The following is a 25,298-nucleotide window of genomic DNA, read 5'->3' as shown; positions in this document are numbered from 1 at the left end:
TAGTTGTGAATGATTTCCAGTGTAAGAGAGTTCAGATCAAGAAGGAGTTTCCTGTGTCTTGAACTAAATTGTCTGACTTCTCCAGGTCCGTTTCCTCATTCACAAAATGACGGCATGGACACAGGACCTGTGCGGTTCCTTCCAAGGCTAAAGGTCTATGGTTGGCATAGATAATTCTATCCTTGGAACTTTGAAGAACAAAAACAAGCCCAGTAATTTGTGGCCCACCCTCCAGACCAACTGAATCAGAACCCCTGGGGGTAGGGCCCATCCTTAGTAATTCCGGTGGAGCCTGGGTAGAAAACCCGACCTCGACTACAGGTTCTGGTGGACAAAACTGGTATTATTCATTGTTTGCACTCATTGCCACCGGAGCGCTGCTGGGTGTGTAGTAAGCACTCCACTGCTGGACTGTGGAGCCCACACTGACTGGGAAATGGAGAGCTGTGTTCTAGTCTCAGGCCCTTCCTTAGGTGATTATGTACCTTTCTAGGCCTCACTTTCCTTACTTATAAATGGAGAGGTTTAGGTTAGATGATTTCTTAGTTCCCTTTCAATTCCCAAATTTTAAGCAGATGGCCAAGTATTTAGGGAACAAGTCTAACTTCTTCCGAGGACACAGGCCCCCTTCCTTGCTGGTGTCTGGGATGCACACATGTGGCTAAGCGTGATAAGATTTCAATACTGCCTCCTATCCGGAACTGAATGGCTAGGTCTCTTCTAAAGTTCGAGACCACGTTCCCCAAAGTTACCTTTCCGCAACCCAGGTGTCATGTGCAGTGCCATGGCTACTAAGGAAGGGCGGACAAAAATGTTGAGCAACTGGTTCCTATAGGCCGAGCACAGGAGGAGAGTGATGTGCTGGAGAAGAAGTCCATGGGCCCCTTCTGAGTCTCCGGAGCCCACATTCAGAACCACCTGGTCTTTGACAAGGCTGGCGATGTTGGAGTGCAGAAGAAGGTGGGACTGGATAACCTCTTCGGCAGGTTTGTTATCTACACAAACACAATGCAGTCAGGCAGATGGCAGAGAAATGGGATGGGTCCCTGCTGGGAGTCCTAGGCCAGTGTATGCATCAGCACTAGGGACCGGACAGATTTACGTTCAAGCGCCAGGTTCTGGTTTTAGGCTCTACCAACTAGAGTAATGATACCCTATGTGAAAGGTACATATTTCTTTCCTTCTTTTTTAAGTCATCTCTAGGCCCAATGTAGGGCTCAAACTCACAGTCCTGAATCAAGAGTCACATGCTATGACACCGAACCAGCCAGGTGCCTCTGTGAAGGATATTTTCTAGAAGCAGGATAAACTCTGAGGACATTTAATGTGTTTTCTTATCTACCACTAAACTGTCAGCCACTCTGAAATGCAAATCAACTCCCACTCTAAAAACCAACACTTGGGGGCGCCTGGGTGGCTCAGTTGGTTAAATGTCTGACTTCAGCTCAGGTCATGATCTCAGAGCTTATGAGTTCAAGCCCCACATCAAGCTCACCACAGTCAGCCTGTCGGCACAGAGCCTGCTTCAGATCCTCTGTACCCCTTCTCTGTCCCTCTCCTGCCTGTGCTCTCCCCCCAAATAAATAAATATTTAAACAAATAATAAAAAAATAAATAAAAACCAACACTCTCTCAGGAACCAAGGGTCTCCAAAGTTTTGTAATAGCAAGTTACAGGATAAGAAAATCACATGCATATGAATTTAACAAAATACTAAGACAAGAAGGCTCACGATGAAAACATACTTCTCACACACACACACCCGTTGCTTAGACCAATTAATTCCCAGATGGCAAGAATACTGCTTTGCAACTTTGCTGGTGATCCAAAGGGCACTCCCACAGGCACTCCCCCAGCGCCAGGCTTCCCTGAGCACAAACAGACACTGAGGAGGTTTTCTCACTCACGTCAGAAAAAACTATAAAGAATTGGGCCCCTAACAGATGCTGGTACTTACCACCTGCCACCACACTGGCCTAGAGAGGGCTAGGAAGTCAGTACTGCAGAAGCGTAAGGAAGAGATGGGGATAGTTCACAAATATTCTTGACGAGGGAAGTCATTTTACTGTTTCCCTGAGCTGCAGAGCTGGGGGCTGGCTATGGAGTGAGGCACACCACTCAGGCTGGGCTGAGTGTGCTAACGCTTCGGGGAGGAGACAACTGAGGGCTGTGGGCTTCTTCTGGACTTGGTCACATCATTCTAGATGCACGTCTTGTCTCAGCTTGCTCAAGGTAATGGTATCACATGTGGTAATGTTATATACATAACATAATATGACATGGCATAAAGATACATGTATCATAAAGAGCTCTAGATAGGAGAGTGCTTAGGAGTATGTGGTAAGTGGAGTGAGAAAGAAAAAAGGAACTGAATGCAGATACCACATTCTGACACAGAAATCCTATTTCGTCACTCTATTACTGTTAGATACCAACAGACTCTCACTCTAGAATAACTGAAGTTATTTTAATTGCTGAATAGATACTCTTAGCTACAGACTGGCCACCTACTTATTCTACTTCAAGAAAACAAAAATGCTCAAGAAGACAGGGGCCTATGTTTCTGCACACTCCCAGGCCAAGCAGGAGTCAGCCCTTTACCTACTCTTTTCTCATGACTTTCTACCTGAATCACACTCAACATGCCCTTTGCTGCCCACGAGACCATGAGAACATTGGAAACGTGTGTTGGACTCATCTTTATTTCCCTACTGGTGACCACTATTCAACGCGATGGCCACTTCTGCTGACAGCTCTGCCTAAACACCCATAGCCCCACCTCAGCTCTGCCCCTGCTGCATTCTGGCTCCCGCCTTCCCACCCATGTGGCCCAGCGTGACAACCAACACCGTGAGTTTTCTACCGTTGTTTGCAGTCACATTTCCCTGCGTAAAAGCCTCAGCTGTGGGGCACTTGGGTGGCTCAGTCGGTTAAATGCCTAGCTCTTGATTTCAGATCAGGTTATGATCTCATGGTTCATGGGTTCGAGCCCTGTGTCAGGCTCTGTGCTGGCAGTATGAAGCCTGCATGGGACTCTCCCTCCTTCTCTCTCTCTCAAAAATAAATAAATGGGCGACTGGGTGGCTTAGTCAGTTAAGTGTCTGACTTCGGCTCAGGTCATATCTCAAGGCTCGTGAGTTTGACCCCCCACATCCAGCTCACTGCTGTTATCACAGAGTCTGCTTCAGATCTTCTGTCTCCCTCTCCCTCTGCCCCTCCCCCATGCTCTCTCTCTCAAACATAAATAAACATAAAAAAATAAACTTAAAAGAAAATCTGCGATTGAGTCCCATACACTCGATTCCAGTCCAGATCCCCCAGGCGTCAGGCCCAGCTGATCTAGCCTCTGTCCACATCTTTATCTTCCATTATTCCTTTCTTAGAGCCAACACTGTATGTAAGCTCACCCAGCCACCTGCAGGCCAGCATCACGGTGACCCGGTGTTGACACCCTATTTTACAGTTCCCAATCCCGTTAGCAATCCCTCGTCTGCTCGTCTTCCTGGACGACTCCTGCTTTCCCACCAAGGTTGGTTCAACAGTCGTTTCTCATTTCTACCAGAGCTTCCCTGAGCGTGGCCCTTCCCTACACTCGAGTCTCAGCAATGCTCTGCAGTCCATGCAAAGCCCTTTGTGTGTGTTTCGCTGGCCCCTCTTCACTAGATGCCCCGCCCCTGCCTTCTGCAAGCCAGGAGGTTGTCCCGCCCAGGGGCTGCGCCTTGTTCTATCCGGACTCCTGGTAGTTCCCAGCACCCACCAGGCACTCAAGAGGTTTCATGAGTGACCAGTAGGGAGCTATGAACGGATTACATTTCCAACAGTGTTCTCTGCAACTTAAACTCAAAGAGATTGGAAACAACTAAAGCTAACGCTTCTCATACATGTCCCAAAATCCCAGCAAAGTATGTATAACTCCAATAAGGGCTTTACAAAGTTGTTATTTTCTGAGCATCATATAAAGTTCCATGAGACTGGCCCTTTGGTCCTTATGATGGGGTGAGGCAAATGGGCTACAAATCTAATGTGGTTTAAAAACAGGTGGGTGTATTACACTGATCACGGTGAGCACTGAGTAACGTATGGAACTGATCGTGGTGAGCGGTGAGTAACGTTATGGAACTGATCACGGTGAGTGACGAATGGAACTGATCACGGTGAGCGGTGAGCAACGAATAGAACTGATCACGGTGAGTGGTAATGTATGGAACTGATCGCGGTGAGCGGTGAGTAACGAATGGAACTGATCACGGTGAGCAGTGAGCAACGTATAGAACTGTCCTAACACCTGAAACTAATAGAACACTTGATGCTAACTATTTTAATTAAAAAAAAACCTTGGAAAAAGAAAAAGAAGTGGGTACTGAGGGAGGACTATGTGGAGGACAAGAAGATGCATTTCCTCTCCACGCTGCTGGGTGCTAAGGAGACAGTATTCTAGTTCTTGACACACTCAGAGTCCCACAGGAAGAAGTGACACGTTAGCAATTATTCTCCAATACTCAACACACTCTGTTCAATATCTCCGAGTGATAAAAACAAACGAAGTTTTCTTTCTCTCTGGGGCACCTGGGTGGCTCAGTCAGTTGAGCATCTGACTCTTGATTTTGGCTCAGGTCATAAGCTCATGGTTCATGAGTTGGAGCCCTGTATCGGCTCTGCGCTGACTGTGTGGAGCCTGCTTGGGATTCTCTCGGTCTCCCTCTTCTCTCTACCCCTCCCCAGCTTGCTCACTCTGTCTCAAAATAAATAAACTTAAAAAAAAAAGTTTTCTTTCTGAACAAAGCTTTGCTCAGTGTCTTGTAGATGTTTTTTATGTCTAGGTGGCAGCTTTTCCAAACTAAGAAACAAAAAGCAAGCATGCTCATAACATACGCCCCACATACATACCGGGCCACACGAGAAACCCCCCGAAGGCCTGGGTTAAGCCTTTCAGCCACACAGTCTTCTCCACCAGAGCGTCAAAGTCCATGGAAGGTCGGCTCTGAAGCAGCACAGTGGCCACGAGGGACCATGGGCTCAGAGCCAGGTTCTGGATTTGCAGAAGCTCCATTTTATAGGCGACTTCAGTGACAAAGGCATGCATGTCCTCCGACTGTTTCTGAGGGATATACCTAAAAGGAAGAACAGAGAAACACAGATTACAGCCTTGCTACCCACACGAATGTGAGTGGTGGGGGAAGGGAGCAGGAGAAGGCTTCTCATTCTTTCTGCTAACCGAATTCTCTCAGGGCACAGGGCAAGAATCTACCTTCACTGTGCCCTAGTCTGCACACTGCCTCTATGGTTTGCTCTTGAGAGGTGATAAGATATACTCGAGGGGACTGAGTCCTATTCTTCCTGGCTCCAGGCAAAACGACTTCTGGTGTTTTACAAATAGGATGTATCACTTCCTCCGTGAAAACTGATGCCTCCCCCAGCTGACTGAACCACCATGCCCTCGGAGTCCGCTTGCTGTACTGTAAGCATCTCTCTCACAGAACACGCTTACCAGCTTGCGTGGGCTACACAGCTTGCCTGACTGCTCCGCTGCCCCGCTGAGAAGCTCAAGGTCACCCTCCAGGTACTGGCACGACCCTCACCTGGTCATCTTCAGGCACAGATCATCCAACTTGGGAGTCAAATGATATCAGGAGCCTATACAGAGCAGGCTGACGCAGGGATAGGCACAGGGCCTGAAAGCGGTCATGCCATAAGGCGGCTTAATGTGAAAGCCAGACCAGAGGGGGCGCCCTGTCCTACATGTTATCTGAGATCTACAGTGTGAAAGCAGGTGGCAGCACAAAGCTACCATCTGCTTGATCGGTGCTAGCAGTACTAACGAAGCTGCTAGTGAGGCACTCTAGCTGCCGCGAGGCCACTGGAACTACAGATAAATTATAAATGATGATGCAGGCACGTGCAGCCTGGCTGAGCAGGTGGCTTCTATCTCCTGGACTTCCCCACGTGCCCTTCTCTAAATCAAGAAGACCCAAACGTGTGTCTGTACCTGTATCCTGAAAGAACCTAATACAGACTTCTGTGCCCATAAAACTATCTAACCTTTTTTAAAAACAATGATTTTAGAAGAGAGAGAGAGAGCATGTGAGAGTGGAGGAGAGGACCAGCTTGGGGGCGGTGGGAGAGAGAATCCCAAGCAGACTCCACGTTCAGCACAGAGCCCAAGGTGGAGCTTGATCCCATGACCCAGCAATCATGACCTGAGGCAAAATCAAGAGAAGGATGCTCTACCGACTGAGCCCCGCAGGCGCCCCAAAAGCGTTAACCTTCCTGAGGACTGGGACTCACCGCCATTCATCACTACCACATAATCCTTTCTAGGACTGAAAATAAGACTTGCCGAACACTTTGGCCGACCTACCAATAGTGCTCAACAATGCCCACAGCGGCGGGGCCGGGTGCTGCACAGTGTGGTGCAGTGCAGGCAACTGGGCACCGGCTCCCCTGTGGATAAGCACTGTCTGACTTTGCAGGTGTGACATACGTATCCCGCAGCTAACTGTTTGCTTTGGCACACCTAAGTCTTTAACTGCAGCTTTCTGCATCTTTGCTGTCATCTCAGATAACTACGCTGTAATCCGAGAGGGCTCAACTCAAGAATCACAACTACAATTCCAGGTTTCCATCCTTATCTCTATGTTGGTTATGAAAACACAGGTCTTGCACCTTGGAACCAGGTTGTATGGGCTCCGACTCATCCTCCCAGCTGCCAGAGATCGAAGTGACACGGGGTCTCCAAAGTACACGTGGATATTTCCAAAATTTTCAGAGAGAATCTTCCTGGCTTTCAACAATCCCTAGTGGCGTCACGACAGGGGACACGAAGATAAACAGGAGTAAGTTCCAAAAGGAGCTGGTGTATAAATGAGCATTTTCTCTTAAAATCACATAAAATCAAGTTTGGTTATCCTAAATTTACGCACAGTTGTGGACTCCTTCGGTTTAGGCACCCCCAGGAGCTCATACGCGTAAAGAGTTTCCTCCAATATCTTATCGTAACTGATGCTAATTGGAACAAGGTAGGTATCAAAGACTTCTCTTTTAAAAAATGGTTCCATCACAATATTCAGAAGACCTGTCACCAGGGAAAAATGGTTTTTCAATATGTACTGAAAAGTGGAGGACACGAGTACATGAGCGTTCATAAGCAGCAAGGCTGGAATACGCATTATATACCAAGCCCATAAATAGAAACCATTACAACTGAAAGGAAAGAATATCTTGAAAGGAACAAAAAAGCACCACGCTGTACCCAGCAGCTCTGAGCACGCCGCCCCGTCCGGGTCTGCACTCTCTGTCAATCTCCAACAATCCCCAACAATCTCAAAAGGACCTACCGAATTTCGGGGTCAGTGTCTTGGCAGAGCGACTTCTTGTCCCTTCGAGGAAAAATTCAACAGGAGCATAACCATTCTTTAAAGAGAAAACAAAAACAAACAAAACAAAACACAAAACCCATTGCCTACTCTCAGAGCGAGAAATGCTTCTTTCGATTGCTTCCCCCAAGCTCCCCAAGCCCCCACGCCCGGCCTTTGGAGCCAACACTGTGCACACGCAGGGGCGAAGCGCAGGCAAGAGGGCAGCGGGACAGGCACTGCGGAGGCCATGCATGTCCTGCGGCGGGACAAGCACCTTGCGCTCCGACGGCAAGCTCGTGTGAGAAGGAAACACAGCTTACAAGTACTTGGGAATTATCTGCATTTACCCGTAACATGGTTTTCACGTATTCAGAGAACACAGCCCAGTAAAGTTTATTGCCACCAAAAGTGCGCCGCATGAAAAAGGCACCCGACATCCGCAGCAGCTCGCTGACCATTTTCATTCCGAGGAAGTCTACGAAATAAATACAGGAGAGGACCGCCTTTTTTTGCAGGTCTTGGAACTGTCCATAAATACCTAATGTCACCCTCCATGAAGAAAGAGTTCATGTAGGGAAGGCAGCCCTATATCAATAATGATACTTCCTGTGACGAACATCCACAAAGGACGCGTAACAGAGTGACAGGAGGGGAGGGGCCATGCGGGCAGGCCAGCTGGGAGGCTACCTCAAGGGTCCCCACACGCCTAGCGTTTACGACCAGACCTGCCAGAGGCCGTGGCCTCAGTGGGCTAGGGTCCAGCTAATGATGTCACCATGCAGAGGCCTTTAGTTAGCAGTGCTGCCGACCTGGACAACAGACCAGCACGTGCCTTCCGGACTGCACAGCTGTCCAGAGTAGCCCTGACCTTTCTTGTTCACTCAGGAGGGAAAAGTATCCACCTTCTCTGAGTGGCACAGAACAAATCCAGCAAGTCTGGGATGAGAGGACGAGTTCTGCCATCACTTTTAAAACCCCCCTCTTTCCATTTTCCTTACTTTTCAAATAGCTTCCTCACATGTCTGTATGGAGGAAAATGCTTTTAAAGTACATAAGTCCCCGGCAGTTTTCACCTTACTGTTTACTGCATTAACTATGGTGTCCTAACTTTGCTGGCTACCTCAAAAGGGAAGTGATGAGCAATTATTGGCTTTAGCAATCCTGTTTTAGGAATCAGTCCTACAGAAGTAAAAACATATAAAAATATGAAAAGTTGAAACTGCAGAAGTATGAAACTATGATACACCCAGAAGCACTTAAAGCAGAGACTCAAACAGATATTTGTACACCTACGTTCACAGCAGCATTATTCACAGTAGCCACGAGTTGGAAGAAACCCAAGTGTCCACTGACAAATGAAGGGCTAAACAACATGTGGTCCATACATACAATGAACTATCACTTAGCCTTTAGGAAGAAAATTTTGAAACACAGCACGACATAGATAGACCCCAAGGACGCTGGGCTGAGTGAAACAGGCCAGCCACAAAAGGACAAATACTGTACAATTCCACTTATATGAGGTTCCTAGAGGAAACACAGAGACGGAAAGTAGAATGGTGGTTGCAGGGGCTGGAGGGAGAGCAGATGGGGAATTAGTGTTGAGCAGGAACAGAATTTCAGTTTTGCAAGATGAGAAGTGGGTGGAGCTCTGTGGATGGAAGGTGGTGATGGCTGCCCAACAATGTGAATATACTAAATACCACTGAACTATATGCTGAAAGGTGGGTAAGTTGGTACAGTTTATGTTTTGTGTATTTTACCATGATCAAAAAATATGTAAAAAAAAAAAAAAGACAAACCTAACCCAGTAGGTCTATTTATTGACTGTAGAGATAACCACTGATACATGATCAAATAAAAAAAAAAGCAAAGGCAGGTAATATACATTGGTGGTATCTCATTTTTTCATCCTAAACCAAAACCTCCATGTGCAGACACACTTGCTTATGTCCACAGCAAAGCTCAGCACAGAGAGGCATAATCCAGACGAGCAAACCCCAAGACCAGAAGGAAGAAGGGACAGGATAGTTTCATCATCATCTTTAAACCCCTCAGTAACTGTTAACATCACTTTGGTGAATATTTTTATTTTTGTAATTTAAAAAAATGGGGGGTAGGGGGAGCAATACGTACCCATTCCTGCCGCTATGACTGGTACAGGCAAATCATAGTTGTATAAGAGAAAAGACAACATCAGAAAGTCAATGTAACTTCGATGACTGGGCAGCAGGACAACCGGGTGCTCCTGGATAGCTCGCTGCAGCTTTAAAATAAATGTTCTGTTTTGAGTACTTTCAGTTGTCATATTATTAAAATCACATCTCACATCAGAAAAAGGAAGAACGTGCATACACACAGAGGCAACACTAAGGATAATAAGGCCTCTCTGCCTCCCTTGCTACATACAGAATCTCCTACTACATTTCAGAGTTTTACTGAAATAGGCACACATGACGCAAGACTGTGAAAAATGTAAATTTTATAGAAAATAATAATAGTGATAAACCTAACTATCAGTTGGGCACCATATGAAGCATTTTACATACTAAGCATTTCACGTGCACTGTTTTTTGTTTTTTTTTTAAACTTTTTTTTTAATGTTTTATTTATTTTGATACAAAGAGAGACAGAACATGAGAGGGGGAGGGGCAGAGAGAGAAGGAGACACAGAACCAGAAACAGGCTCCAGGCTCTGAGCTAGCTGTCAGCACAGAGCCCGGCGCGGGGCTCGAACCCACGAACGTGAGATCTGACCTGAGCCGAAGCCGGAGGCTTAACCGACTGAGCCTTAACCGACTGAGCCACCCAGGCGCCCCTCACGTGCACTGTTTAACTCCACATATTCGCAAATAAGGCCTAAGCATTATGTTCATTTGCTTGTGATCAATGTCTGAGCTAGGGATCGAACTGAAATCAGCCTGAATAAAAATGTCAGCTGTCAGGGCACCTGGGAGGCTCAGCTGGTTAAGTGTCTGACTCCTGATTTCAGCTCAGGTCATGCTCTCTCCATTGGTGAGATCAAGCCCTGGGTTGGGCTCCGTGCCGTCAGTGTGGAGCCTGCCTGGGATTCTCCCTCTGCCCCTTCCCTGCTCGCACGGGTGCACTCTTTCAAAAAATAAATTAAATAAACTTAAGAAAGTCAGCTGCTCCCCACTGTGTTAGACTGATTGCATGTAGTAAGAGGGAACAAAGCTTCTCCCCTTCCAGGTAGCTTAATGAAAACAAATCTGAATTAGTAGGATAAATGAGAGGTATGGTATTTCTCTGTACACTGGACTGGCTGCAGGAGAATGCGTGCAATTTGAGGCTCCAGATATACTCTGTAGGCTATCAAAATACCTCAAATATATTCACTGGTATCAATGTGTTATGTTTTTTTTTAATCTAAATATAATTCACCAAGGCAAGGTCATGTGTGAACAGTTAAGAAGACATAGCCAGTCAACATTCTCTGGATGGCTTTTTTTTTTTTAACGTTAATTTATTTTTGACAGAGAGAGACAGAGTGTGAGCAGGGGAGGGGCAGAGAGAGGGGGAGACACACAATCTGAAGAGGCTCCAGGCTCTAAGCTGTCAGCACAGAGCCTGATGCAGGGCTTTAACCCACAAACTGTGAGATCATGACTGAGCTGAAGTCAGTGCTCAACCAAGTGAGCCACCTAGGTGCCCCTCTCTGGATGGCTTTACCAAACATTCTTTGACAGAGATTCAGAGAGTAAGCCAGAAGAAGAAATACTTGAAAGTAAAGTAAATGATTGTATAAAATAAAACCTTAAAAGACATGTACAGGAAGGCCAATGAAGGTGAGGACTTCTTGGCAAGAGAAAAAAAACATATTAAAAAACATTAAATGAATAAAAATAGGAAAAGCCCTTCCTTTCAGAAGACAGCAGGCTATTAACAGGAGGGATGGAATTAGAAAAATCACCATTTGCCAATCATTAGAGTAATAACTGGTTCAGGCAAAAATCATCAGCCAATGTAAAAACTAACGGAGAACGTATGGTGGACCATTCTTGAAGTATCTCTCCACAAGATACTTATTCATTACAAAGGGAGATATAGGTAACTTTCTAGTGGAGAAACCTGGCTTATGCCACCTTAACCAAATGCTGGAAGTGCACAGCACCAGGGATGGGACGGACAGCCCTCACGTGCTCCTGACCTGCTGCACTGAGAGGGACACACTGTGAGTCTACCACTGAGAAAGCATTACTCAAACCCAAATCAAGGCAAGCTGTACAATAACTGGTCTGGTGGGTTGTTTCCCCCCCAAACTAAAATGAAACACAAACAAAGGCCAAGTTATTGTTCTAAAATTAAAAGGGTCTACAGAGATCAGGAAGCTGAATGTAACACATGATGTAGGATTTCCTTTTGCAACACAAGACATAACTGGGACGATCAGCGAACTACAAAAGGTCTTTTTTCTAGTACTCAATGTCAGTTTGCTTATTTTGGTAATTGCGCCAGAAGGGGGTGTCCTGACTGTTTATGGGGAAAACACACCAGAGTGCTGAGGAAAGAATTAAGGAAATGTTGTAGGGAAATCTAGGTGAGTCATATACGAGAATTCTTGGTACTACTTCTGTAACTTTGCAGACAGCTGACATCCGGCGAGCCTGGAAGCATTACCTGACTAAGTTAGTCTCCTATTGCAGACCTGAAGGTAACAAACATCACGTCTTTGGCCCAGCCTGGAGGCCTGAGGCCAGGGCCTGCTCATCTGGTACAAAGTGAGATGTCTCTGCATTGATTATATCATGAGGGGTACAAGGAAGAGATTTTTTTTTTAACAAGCAATACTCACTTTCTGAATACCTTCTTCATTTACACACACTTTTGAGAAAATCTGTTTAAATATTTTGCTCAGGGCAAAAGCAAAAAAACGGATGGCTCCCAGACGCAGTTTGTGGCTCATTTCATCCAAGATCTCACAAACTTGCTCTCGGAGGACATCGACAGGTTGAAGGGACTCCTTGGAAAGCTAGAAGGAGGGAAAGCAGGGAGAGGTTTCTAACGAAAAGCAGCCTGAACTGTATTCACTCAAGTAGGTGACTAGTTCCAAATGGACCAATACTATACAGCTCAAAAATGCTGCACTTTCTTCCTCATTTAAATTGACATAGTTTACTTTCAGTATAACCAAAGACGATAAAGGATCCTATTTAGACAATTTCACAGACTAGAAATTCAAAGAGAATCATCTTTCAAGGACAGCATTTTAGACTTAAGAACACAACTCCCCTTTCATTTGATTTGTTAATAAGTTTACAACCAAATTCTCTAAAATAAGTTGTTGCCTACGAATTAGTGTCTTAGAATACGTATTTAGCAGTTTCTTCCAGTAGATGGTTGCAGCACTCCATCTGCTTGTTCAATGTGGTTACAAGGTAATATGTAAGGTAAAAATCCCAGTTTTGTTGCAATAATGTTTGCTCAGACATACAGGTCACTGGGACAAAACCCTCCCAAGTATCAAAGGGCAACTGGTTAAATCCATGACCTCCAACGGAACTCCTTTATTCACATGGCACACTGCCTCTTCTTGTAAAGAGAACAAAATACGGGCTATAAGCTAGACCTGGAGATCAGTCCTAATCTGACCCTTTTTACTTCCCCCTCAACAAGCAGGTTGGAAAAAAGTGGAGTCCATGTGATAAATAACAATTATCCATTGCAGAGGAGGATGTTCTGCTTTAGGATGAGACCCAGAAGGTCAGAGTGGAGGATGCCGGAGTCCCAGCTCTTCCTAAATTACATGCAGTGAGGAGACGGCCTCCCCTCTGTAAAAAGTGAGGTGAAAATAACATAGCATAAAATCGGGCCATTTCAAAACAAACGGTTCAGTGGCATTTGGTACCTTGACAAATGGATAATTATCCTCCACTTAGCCCCATATTTTATCTTTCTCAGGGAAACAGAGGAATCCATGGATTCATGGTAGGGATTTCAGGAAACAAGCCTAGGAAAGGGAGTACATTTGAAGAACCATCGAAGTAGTTGAGGCTGGAGACAGAAAAGGCCCAAACAACGGTAACGATAAGTGCTGGAGAGAAGGCAAAGGGCAGAGATGCTCAGCTGTGCGGGACAGCAGATGGGGGCGGGGCGGTCCCGAAACGGGGGACACAGACCAGGGTGGCGCAGGGGTCGACGGGCAGGTGTACAGACTCTGAGGGGTTTGTGAGACATACAGACTAGAGGACCTGCAGGTGCCAGGACAGAGATACAAGTCTGAACCCTGATCATCTAGCCAAGGCTAGAGACCCTGCCTGGGCACCACCAGACTACATGTGAAAGTGGAGATGAAGAAAGTGGACAAAATGGACGAGGGAGGCTACAGGGGTGAAGAAGGCTGAGGGTCCAGCCTTGAGAAATGCTTGCCTGGTGGATGGAAGAGCCTGTACAGAGACTGACACGGGAGATACTCAGAGGCCGTCAGTGTCGAGAGAGGCCCTGCGGGACAGACTCTGCCCAACACACACCGACACAGCTAAGACACAGTGAGGACTCAAAGGGCCCCTCGGATCAGGTCCCTTGGAGATCCACAGTGACACTACCGGATGAGGTGCATGGCCTGCTGAAAGTGGGGCATGAATGGGGAAGGACAGACTATACTTTTGAGGAGCTGGGCTGAGAAGGGAAAGAGAGACAGGGCACCGCAAAGAAAGAATACGTGGCCTGAAAACCAGGAAAGGCATGACCCCTGGGGGTCTGAAAGAATTAGACACATGAAGAATGCAGGGAAGTGGGCTGCTCTATTCAGAAGGAAGGCCTTCACCAAGACTGGAGGAAAGCGCGGAAGCAGAGAATGCCCTGATCTCTTGTTCTGTGCAACTGGGCATCTCATTTGCTCCACAGATATGTCTGTCCTTCCAGCAGCCTCTTCCTAGAAACCTGGGGTGAGATTCAGAGATGAGCAATAGCTTTGTAAGTCCTTGCTCAGGTGCTGTCCCTCTTCAGTCTGTCTCCACATCACAAACTGGAGCGGTCCCTTAGACGCAGCAGTAATGTCCTCTGTCCTCAGCTAAAAGCCCTATGACATTGGCTCCTGCATCCTGGGAGCCAGGGACAACCTGGAGTTGGAGCCGAAGTGGCTGCAGAGATGGAAAGAGACAGGAGCTCTCGGAGAGCACATTGGCAGCTCCCAGGGACCGACTAGCACAAAGGGGAAGCAGGAAGCTGAAGGGAGGATGCAGAATTGTGGTTTGAGCAGCAGGTACACAGAGGGGTTCTTGGAGATACAGAAAACAGGCTGTGGGGGGTGTGCGTGGTATGGGGGTCAGAGAGTTTGACTCAGATATCCTGATTTTGAGGGGCTTTTGGATTTTCCAAGTAGGTATTCCAACAGACATAAAAATATGTGTCTCAAAAGAGATCTGGGCTGAAGCAATAGAAACTAATTATTTATTGCATACTGTTACTTGCTTATAACATATTACTAACATAACATAACATGACATGAGATATGAGCATAAGGAAGATATTTATAATTCTGGCAATGAATAAAACTGCTCAGTGAGTTAGCATAAGGGGTTAGAACAAAAAGTTGAGGAATAGCAGCATTTAAAGTGACAGGTGAAGGCAAAGAAGCACATAAAAGCAACTGAGGAAATGATTAAAAAGATTTGGTGAGTGGGGGGACGCCAGGCTGACTCAGTCAGCGGAGCATGTAACTCTTTCTTTTTTTAAGTTTATTTATTTTTGAGAGAGAGAGAGAGTGAGCAAGCGTGAGCAGAGCACAGAAAGAGGGAGAGAGAGAATCCTAAGCGGACTCTGGACTGTCAGTGCAGAGCCTGATGTGGGGCTCAATCTCAAGAACCATGAGGTCATGAGCTGAGCCGAAATCAAGAGTTGGACGCTTAACTGACCACCCCACCCAGGTGCCCCAGATCATGGGATTCTTGATCTTGGGGATGTGAGTTTGGGTCCCACGCTGAGTGTAGAGAGTACCTAAGAATGTCTTTAAAAAACAAAAAAAGGAGGGAGAGTGTGCCAAAGGCTATGAAGGATTTCAACAAGGTTGATTTTAGACATAAGGAAGGAAGTCATTTGCAATCCTGGAGAGAGTAATTACAGTGGGTTAGAAACCAGATTCCAGTCAGCTGGAGCTGCGTACACACATGGGGTGAGAAAGTGCAGAAAACAGCCAACTGTTTCCAAGAGTAGAACACAAGGGCGAGAGGAAATGCCATGTCATAACGGGGGAAGGAATGTGCTCAAAGGCTGATTTAAGCTGGAAGAGAATTAAGTATGTTCAATGAGGCTGGTAAAGAAGAGTAAGAAGTTGAAGACATTTGAGGGGACAGGCAAAAGAGCAAAGTCCCTGAGGAGAAGGGAGCAGGTGAAGTTCAAAGCAAAGGAGCAGGGGAGGGCTTGTACTCCCAACAGGAGAAAGGGCTCCCTGGCCCCTCTGGGCAGGAAGGGAAAAGAGAACGATGGGCATTAGATGCAGGTCAATCAGTAGCTTGATCACAGAAGTTGAGAGTTGTCACATAATGGTTTATACTTTTTTGTGAAGTAGGAAGAAAAGTCTCATGTTGGAGGCAAGTAGAGGAGATGGGAGGCTCAGAAAGAATGGGACAGATACGGACACTGTCATTTTGGAGAATGGGAAGAGACTTCGCTGGGGAAACAAAGAATTCTTGGGTAACACAGATGGCTCCGTTGTGTCACATCATCTTGAGTTATAACAATTCCCATCTACCTACATTATGGGATCTTTTTCTCAGCAGCACAGCCGAGTTTGAGAAACACTGGCTTGTGTCAGTCATGTTTAACCTGGCTATGCACTAGAATTACTCAGGCAGCTTTTATTAATTTTTTTAAATCTTTATTTACTGAGAGAGTGAGACAAAGCGTGACCGGGGCAGGGGCAGAGAAATGTAGACAGAGAATCTGAAGTAGGCTCCAGGTTCTGAGTTGTCAGCACAGCACCTGACATGGGGCTGGAACTCATAAGTCATGAGATCATGACCTGAGCCAAAGTCGGATGCTTAACCGACTGAGCCACCCAGGCACTCCAACTTGGGAAGCTTTTAAAAGATAACAAAGACAAAGAAGACAACGAAGATGACGAAGAAGACAAAGACGAAGAAGACAGAGATGCCTGGGTCATATTCCAGACCAATTAAATTAGAATCTCTGTGGACAGGGCCAAGGCATTATTTTCATTCATTCATTCAAGAAATATTTACTGAATGTGTACTGTGTGCTAGGCACTAGGAATACAGCAAAGAAATAAAATATAGAATACAGAAGAAAAAAAAGAATCATTAAGGGAGATAAAAGTTTTGCCCTTATGGAGTTTACATACTGGTGGATAATAATAGTTAACTTTCTGTAAAAGTCCTAACAAAGAGCAATTGTAACAAAGAGCCAGTATTGAGAACCACTGTCTTTAGCTTCTAACTGATGGGGGAACTTCACATATGAAATAGGTGCAGTCAGAGGAGGCTGTTTTTCCAAGAAAGATCATGACAGATGGATTAAAACAAAACAATTAGGAGCACAGGTCATATGTCCAAATCGGAAGAGAACAGCAGAGATACAGAGTTTTTCGGAGGCCATAAACCTGACTAAATTCCACTTGAAAGCCAATGAAGCAAAATGATCTCTCCAGGTCAACCTCAAGGCCCCAGAGCAGGGAGGGCCGGCCCTCAGGAAGCTGCAGCCATGCCCACTGAATCCCTCTATCCTGATGCCTTCAAATTGCATGTCCAAGACAGAACTTAGCATTTCTCCCACGTCCATTCCCTCTCCTGGGCTCCCTGTTGCAGTGGATGGTGCTCTCATTTTTGAGTCTTTCTTTTCCTTCCCTTCATTCACCCGACTGGTCATTAAATAAGGTCTACTCCACCTCTTAAGTTTCTTAAATCCATCTAGCTCTGTTTCTATAAGCACTTACCAGTCTAGGCACGTTTGATCTCACAAAGAAAGTATTGCAAAAGCCTCATAACCAGACTTCCCATCTCCATCTGTAGCAGAATGGTGCTTCTAAAACAGAAACCGATGAGGCCCCACTCCAACCTGAAACCTTTCAGTGGCTTTGCACTGTCTGTAGGGTAAAACTGAATTGCTCTGGATGGTTTATAAAACCCATCACCATGTGGCTGCTGCTTTGCCCTCCAGTCTCAATTCTCACCACTACTCCTTCTGTGCCCTCTTCGGTCTGGTCGTACAGAACTGCTTCCAGTACTGTGAGTACGCACACTTGCTAGTCCTCAAAATAAGCCGGTGGTTCCCAAACTTCGCTATACCTTGGAGTCGGCTAGGCCTCTCTAGCTTCTCCTCTCTGACGTTCTGATTTAATTTGTATGGGGGCGAGATCTATGCACAGGGATTCCTGAAAGCTTCTCCAGCAATTTTAGTGTGCAGTGAATGAGGTTTGAAAACCATGGGGAAAATGTAATCTGCTCTGCTAGGAACACTTCACCCACTTCACCTGGACAACCCCTAATCTTTTAGGTAGGTATCATTATGAAAAAAATTGATTTTTCTTTTTTTTTTTTTTACTTAAATTCAAGTGAGTTAACATACAGTGTATGTTCTACATTCTTCAGGAGTAGAACCCAGTGATTCATCTTTTACATAGGACATCCAGTGTTAATCCTGAAAAGTGCCCTCCTTAATACCCATTGCCCATTTAACCCATCCCCCGAAATGCCCCTCCAGCAACCCTCAGTTTGTTCTCTTATGGTTTGCCTCCCGCTCTGCTTTATCTTAATTTTCCTTCCCTTCCCCTATGTTCCTCTGTTGAGTTTCTCAAATTCCATACAGGAGTGCAATCATATCTGTCTTTCTCTGGCTGACATATTTCGCTTAGCACAATACCCTCCAATTCCATCCTTGTTGTTCCAAATGGCAACATTTCATTCTTTTTCTTCAGGGAGTAGTATCCAGTGTGTGTGTGTGTGTGTGTGTGTGTGTGTGTGTGTGTGTGTGTAGACAATTTTCTTTATCCATTCATCAGTCGGTGGATAAAAAGAATTGTGTTGCTAACGCCCTACACAAATCATGTGCCCTGTAAGTAATTAGTGTCCCTGTATACTGGGCTGCTGTCAGTATGTCTAGTATCAGATTCTTTGTCAACTGTTGTCATTCCCTATCAGACTACAGTTGACTCTTGGACAACATGGGTGCTGGGTGCCAACCCTCCATGCAGTTGAAAACCCACGTGTAACTTCTGACTCCCCCAAATCTTAACGATAGCCTACTATTGACTGGAAGCTTTATCAGTAACACAGACAGTTGATTTACATGTATTTTTGATGTCATATGTATTATATATTGTATTCTTACAATAAACCAGAGAAAATGTTTTTAAGAAAATCATAAGAAAAAAGAAAATCATAAGGAAAATACATTTACAGTACTGTACTGTATTTATTAAAAAAAAAAACACTCTCAGTGGACCCGCCCCATTCAAACCTGTGCAGTTCCTCGTTGGCTGTGGCTGAAGAGGGAATCACTTACCTGTTTAATGACATAATGAACCTCTTCAGAATTGAGAACACTGTGTTTAATGTCACTTGGCGTGCAAGGAGTAATTCCCTTATAGATAAGAGGTGTGTAGCATTTCATTGCAAATTTCAAGTCACTGACATGCCTCCTCTCCTCTAAAATATCTTCAAATTCATCCCATTTTTTGAGCTCCTTCTGTGGGTAAGGAAAATGAAAGAAAGTAATCCACATACTGTAAAATAAATTAGGGCAAATTAGGGACTACACTGGTAAAGTTTCATGGCTGCCAACATTTTTATTCGAAGACATGAACAAGAGCAGAATGCATTGATAAAAGGTTTTCCTATACTAAGAAAAAGGAAATGTAATGAGAGTTGGGGTCAATAAATTGATACTGAATTATCACAACATTTTATTATACCTGCTTGCTATCTTTGTAAAGCCAGTATCCTTTTGGAAAAGTCAACAAAGATAGCAAAGGTGAGATATTAAGCTCTAGAATAATCTGATCAATTTTATAATCAATTTTATCTGATCAATTTTCACATTGATAAATGTTTTGCCTGCCTCTTCTCCTTAGCATTAACAATTAAATCAAAGCATATTCAAATTATGTCAAATCAAACTACATAGATGCCAATAAAAGGAAAATCTCCTTAAGACACCCCAAATGTCCTCCAACTTCTTCAAATACTTTTTTCCTCAGGTGACTGAAGAGCTGGGCTTTGGACATCACCCTCAGGGAGAAGTGTGGTGGAGGTGGCAGGGATGCCCAGGCCACAGCCCCTGCCACCCCCATCTGCAGACTGTGATGAGAAGCAGGGAGCCACCTGCCTTCTCCCTGGCTTCCGTGGGTGCTGCGGACACACAGGGTGTCCTCGATCCGGTGTCAGGCGGGTCCTAGGAACTCACACCTATCTTTCCTGTGTTAACCTGTGTGAGCAGCTTCCCACTTATTTGGGAGAAAAAAATGCTTAGAGATTTTGGGGCACTTAAATAGCAATTCAGATTCTAGTAAAATGTTTTATTATTACTATTTAAAAAAATATTTTGACAAGGGAATTTAAAAATTTTTAAATTAGTTTTGAGAGAGCATATGGGTATGCGAGCAAGTGTGCAAGCACGGGAGGGGCAGAGGGGGAGGGTGGAGAGGGGAGAGATAGGGAGGGAGAGAGGGGGAGAAGGGGAGGGGGAAGAGGAGGAGGAGGGTGAGGGGAGGAAGGAGAGAAGGGGAGGGGGAAAGGGAGAGAATCCCAAGCAGCTCCATGCTCAGCAAAGAGCCTGATGCAGTGCTTAATTCCATAACCCTGGGATAATGACCTGAGCCAAAATCAAGAGTCAGACATTCAACTGACTGAGCTACCCAGACTCTCCTAATAAATGTTTTAAAGCAAGTAATTTTTTTTTTTAATTTTTTGAGAGAGAGACAATGTGAGCAGGGGAGGGTCAGAGAAAGAGAGAGACACAGAATCAGAAGACAGGCTCCAGGCCCTGAGCTAGCTGTCAGCACAGAGCCCGATGCAGGGCTCGAATCCATGAATGAATGAATGAATGAATGAATAAATAAATAAATAATTTTTTTTTCTAATTACCAAAGTGATAAGTTTTCATTATAAGAATCTGGAAGTTACAGTAAAGCACAAAGAAGAAAACTGAAATCACCTGTCGTCCAATGGCCCAGGGACTGTTTTAGTGCGTGCTTTTTTCTGGGCATGTAGACACATTCCCACTCAACACACATACATTTTGAATCGCCACTTGAGTTTTTCACTTAATGTATAACCACTTCTTTGTCATTTCAGTTTCTTCTACCATGTTATTTTTTTTTAATTTTTTTAATGTTTATTTATTTTTGAGACAGAGAGAGCCAGAGTGTGAACAGGGGAGAGGCAGAGAGAGAGGGAGACACAGAATAGAAAGCAGGCTCCAGGCTCTGAGTTGTCAGCACAGAGCCCGATGTGGGGCTTGAACCCACAACTGCGATATCATGACCTGAGCTGAAGTCGGACGCTTAACCAACTGAGCCACCCAGGCACCCCCTACCATGTTATTTTTAGTAATGGACATTTGAATTATCTTCTATTCATTGTCATTAAAAAATGCAACACAAATTATTATTTATTTCTAATTTAATCATTAGACCCTGACCTCTTTCTAGTCTTCAACTTCCTAGACCTCCCTATGGCCCAACACCATTCTCAACGGCTCCCTCCTTTCCCGATCTCCAATCATCCTGAAATTTTCCTTTTGTTTTTTAACATTCATTTTTGAGAGTGGGACAGAGAGAGAGGGGGAGAGACAGACAGACAAACAGAGTATGAGTGGGGGAGGGGCAGAGAGAGAGAGGGAGACACAGGATCCGACACAGGTTCCAGACTCCAAACTGTCAGCACAGAGCCTGATTCCGGGCTCAAACTCATGAACTGTGAGATCAATGACCTGAGCTGAAATCAGATGCTTAACTGACTGAGCCACCCAGGCACCCCCTTACTTTGGTTTTTAATTCATGACTCTGGTCATAGCAGAAGATCCACCTCATTTCTCTAATCCAGTGATTTCTCAACGTTGGGGGGAAATTTCACCCAAAACTAAAATATTTCTTCTTTCTTCCCATTTCCCTTAATGTTAACATCTCCAATTTCCTGTCTTCACTCCACCCATGTACTGAGTACTCCACCTACTCAACTGGCTTTAGACACTAATTATACATGTGGTCAAATCTCCTGCCTGGTTCTCTTCTCCCATGGGAGCTCCTGATACACACATGTAGTTGCCAACACTTCACATTTGGCCTTTCTAAGGTTTCTGAGAGACAGATCATGAGCAGGGGAGGCACAGAATCTGAAGCAGGCTACAGACTCTGAGCTGTCAGCACAGAGCCCGACAAGGGGCTTCAACCCATAAACCGTAAGATCATGACCTGAGCCGAAGTCAGATGCCCAACCAACTGAGTCACCCAGAGGCCCCGACATTTGGCCTTTCTAAAACTGAACTCATTTCTCCTCTGCACAATCCTACAACCTGCTAATTTTCCAGAGTTTTACAGCAGAAACCTCAACAACCACCATGCCGTTTGCATCCCCTGAATGTAGATTCTAGACTCCCTCCTCCCTCTCCCTTATGCGCAACCCACTGGAGCGGTAAGGTAGCCTTTTAAGAACGTAGCACATCCATTCAGCCACGGGTCCAGCCTGTGCGTTTTATCACGGTAGCCTCCTCCCATGGGCTCCTTGGCCCTTTGACTCTACTCTCCATGCTGTTGTGCTCTTTGCAAAACACAACTCTGACCAAATTGTTCCCTGCTTAAAATACTCAACTGACTCCCTACCTCATCTAGATTAAGACCTAAGCCACTGCTGGTGTTCTATGAACAGCCCTATGAGCTGGCCTGTCCCTCCCTCTCCAGACTCACTGGCCACTGTGCTAAGGTCTACTCTATGGCAAGTGATTTTCGTTTCCCCAACACAACTGTTGACATGTTTCTGGGCCTTTGCACATGGTCATCTCTGTGCCTCGAAGGCTTTTTTGTTCCTCCATCATCCTTGCTCAGGCACCACTCTTCGGAGAAAACTCTCCTTGAGTTGCCCAGATGGATTACTCCACCTTCCCCGTCAGGACGTCTTTACGCGGTACCTCCATCAATTATAATATGCACCTGTAACGCTCCAATCGCTCGCACGTCTGTCGCCTTTACTAAAATGCAAGTGTCTTGAAGACACAGGAAACACAGGCCTTCTTTGTATTTCCCAACACCTAGCTGTGTGTGGAAGAGAGCAGAACTGAATGACTAAATGCTGAAGTGACAGAGAAGAGTACAGAATGTTAAACTGAGAACATGACTTGGCATAATGAGAATATAAACAAAAGAGCATTTATGAGGAGTTTCAGTATCAAAAGAGTAGCATATAAAACATGTGAAATATGCAACACAAACACTGCTATGCCCACACATATAAAGTATAAAGAATATATGACGAAAAATCTTCTAACTGCTGAGATTCTGCTGTAAAACTCTGTCCTTGTAACATGCCACACTCTTAATCATTAGTAAAATAATATAGAGCTTACTGACAGACTCAGACCTGGTAAATTGTAACAAACTGGCATTATACATTATACAATTTTAGGGATGAAAGGGAACTTAGGGACTTCCCACTTAGTGGTCCTGGGAGTGGGAAGAGAAAGAGACTGGAACAAATTATCTTCTCTCTCTCTCCCTCTCCCCACTCCCACCCTCTCTATATGTACATACATATGTACAGGCATTTATAATGTTTATATATTTTTATATGACATAAGAATATAGAAAATATTTAAGAATAAGTAACCATATACAAAGAGAGAGGGAGAGAGATGGGGAACAAGGGAGGGAGACCCTTCTACACTGTTCACCTGGAAACACTGAGCCATCGACCACAGCTCCGGTTTACCTCTGTGTACCATTTCCTGACTCTCCCCTCATCCTAGACTGATCATCTTCTCCTTTGATTCTTGACTGAACCTTTCATGACAGCATCTAAAATACTTCATTAAACCAGACTGGTATGTCCCCTGCAAGACTACAAACTTCGTGTCGGCATAGGTCATGTAGCTCGCATGTTTTTGTATTCCGGTTCCTAGTAGGAATTCAATCATTGTAGAGCAAAAAAATAAATGACTGAATGATGACACTTCCTGAGCCCTGCTGCTGATGGCTCCCCGATATTCAGAGGCTAGAGCTCAAACTGCTCCCAATCTGGTCCTACCTTGATGTCCAATCCAGTGGTTTTTAGCCCAGGCTGCAACAGGAAAATAACCTGGGCACTTAAAAAATATGCTGATGCCCAGGTCCCCCTAGAGATTCTTGATTAATTAAAAAAATGTTTTTAATGTTTTATTTGTTTTTGGTAGACAGAGAGAACACAAGTAGGAGAGAAGAGAGAGAGATACAGAATCTGAAGTAGGCTCCAGGCTCTGAGCTGTCAGCACAGAGCCCGACGCAGGGCTCAAACCCATCATGACCTGAGCTGAAGTTGGACGCTTAACCGACTGGGCCACCCAGGTGCCCGATTCTTGATTAATTAGTCTGTGAATGGTACCTGGGCATCAGAATTATTTTTAAAAGAACTCCAAGTGATTCCTATATGCAGCTAGTTGACTACTCATGTGCTGGCCTTTCCTATACGGGATGGAGAAGCATTTACCACCATGAAATAACTCTATTTACACAGCTACTCATCTAGCGGCATGGTACAAAGAGGAGCCCAAGAAAAGTTTAGGTTATTCCCCCCAACCGCCCGTCATTGTTTCTCTCTTTTAATTTTTACAGCAGCCCCTCCTTATTTGTAGCTAAACAAGCTTCTCTTTGTACCTCCTCTTCGACGGCTCTGGAGGACCCATTCATTCCACAGACAGTTAGGGAGAGCCCACGACGTACCAGGCGCTGTTCAACAGGCTGGGAATAAAACAGGAAGAAGGCAGACAAAGAACATGTACTAAGGGAGCTTACGCTGCCCTAAGGACAGACAGACAACAAAAAACCCAAGTTCGCTCAGGCATACTCCAAGTGGCAGGCTGGTGAATGTTTGACCATGAGAGACCCCTGGCGGATTCCAAGCTGCCAACCTGAGCTCCCTGGATGGAGAGTGGGGCAGAGATGGGCAGTGGCCGCTAATACACAGGATCTCCATTTTACAGTCTGATGGACATGAATACCTCAAAAGTGTAGATAACAGTAACATTTAGTGAAATAATCAGGGAGTGCTGCATTTGGGGAATTTATTACTTCTGTTTTTAGCAGAATTTATTTAACTGTAAACTTACAAAAGCCAATCTTTCACTTTTCACAATGGTTGTGTCAACAATGGTCTCTACAAACGTCATGAAATATTAACAGTCAACTTTGAGAGTCGGTACAAGACAAACAGTACCAGAACACTGGAAAAGTGAATATAAACAGTAACTAACAAGAGGGAGCGACTGGAGAGCTACTTCACATTGAATGGTTGGATAAGGCCTCTCTGGGAGGTGATATTTGAACTGGGATGGGGGAAGCAATGCAAATTTCTGGAAAAACAGCAAGTCACACAGAGGAAACTGGAGGCACTCTTGAGGAGAGAGCATGCTTACTGTCTGAGAAACAGAAGGCCACTGGCTGAAGCCCAATGAGCAAGATTAGTAGCATCAGAGAGGCAGCAATGATGTAGTCTTGTAGGACATTGTAAGCAGTCCAGATTTTTCATTTGGACTCCAGCAGGAAGACATAGTTTGGGTTCCAGCTACACCAGTAAGTATCCATCCCAGCCTTCTTTTCATTCCCTGGTCTCACGGAAAGGTTTCAGGCAGACCTATGGCTTCAGATACAATTTACTTGCTCATGCCTGACAGATCCATATATTTAGGCTAGACCTGCCTCTTTTGCTCTGGTACCATATTTCTAACACTATCTGGAGATCTCTCAAACACCCGGTGAGATATCTGGTCCATAACCTAGTAATC

At 45.1% G+C, this 25,298-nt stretch overlaps 1 protein-coding gene across 2 annotated transcripts in view; it reads right to left on the bottom strand.

The window, feature by feature from the left end:
- The window catches only part of GNPAT (glyceronephosphate O-acyltransferase), a 33,808-nt gene that overhangs the window by 5,627 nt on the left and 2,883 nt on the right, over positions 1 to 25,298 (bottom strand). Inside the window, exons 2-11 of one of the 2 annotated variants that reach the window (XM_029931270.1) lie at positions 24,172 to 24,255; positions 18,834 to 19,016; positions 12,169 to 12,345; positions 9,492 to 9,621; positions 7,703 to 7,830; positions 7,335 to 7,410; positions 6,921 to 7,072; positions 6,664 to 6,794; positions 4,888 to 5,111; positions 753 to 995 (exon numbers count right to left, since the gene is read on the bottom strand). In XM_029931270.1, the coding sequence (XP_029787130.1) occupies positions 753 to 995; positions 4,888 to 5,111; positions 6,664 to 6,794; positions 6,921 to 7,072; positions 7,335 to 7,410; positions 7,703 to 7,830; positions 9,492 to 9,621; positions 12,169 to 12,345; positions 18,834 to 19,016; positions 24,172 to 24,255 (1,528 nt within the window). The remainder of the gene's footprint in view (positions 1 to 752; positions 996 to 4,887; positions 5,112 to 6,663; positions 6,795 to 6,920; positions 7,073 to 7,334; positions 7,411 to 7,702; positions 7,831 to 9,491; positions 9,622 to 12,168; positions 12,346 to 18,833; positions 19,017 to 24,171; positions 24,256 to 25,298) is intronic. The other variant, XM_029931276.1, reaches the window with a different exon arrangement.

The sequence above is a fragment of the Suricata suricatta genome, chromosome 2 (assembly GCF_006229205.1).
Source record: "Suricata suricatta isolate VVHF042 chromosome 2, meerkat_22Aug2017_6uvM2_HiC, whole genome shotgun sequence".
In the NCBI taxonomy this organism is placed as follows: domain Eukaryota; kingdom Metazoa; phylum Chordata; class Mammalia; order Carnivora; family Herpestidae; genus Suricata; species Suricata suricatta.
Note: the sequence above shows the minus strand (reverse complement) of the source record. Positions and strands in the feature narration are given on the sequence as shown.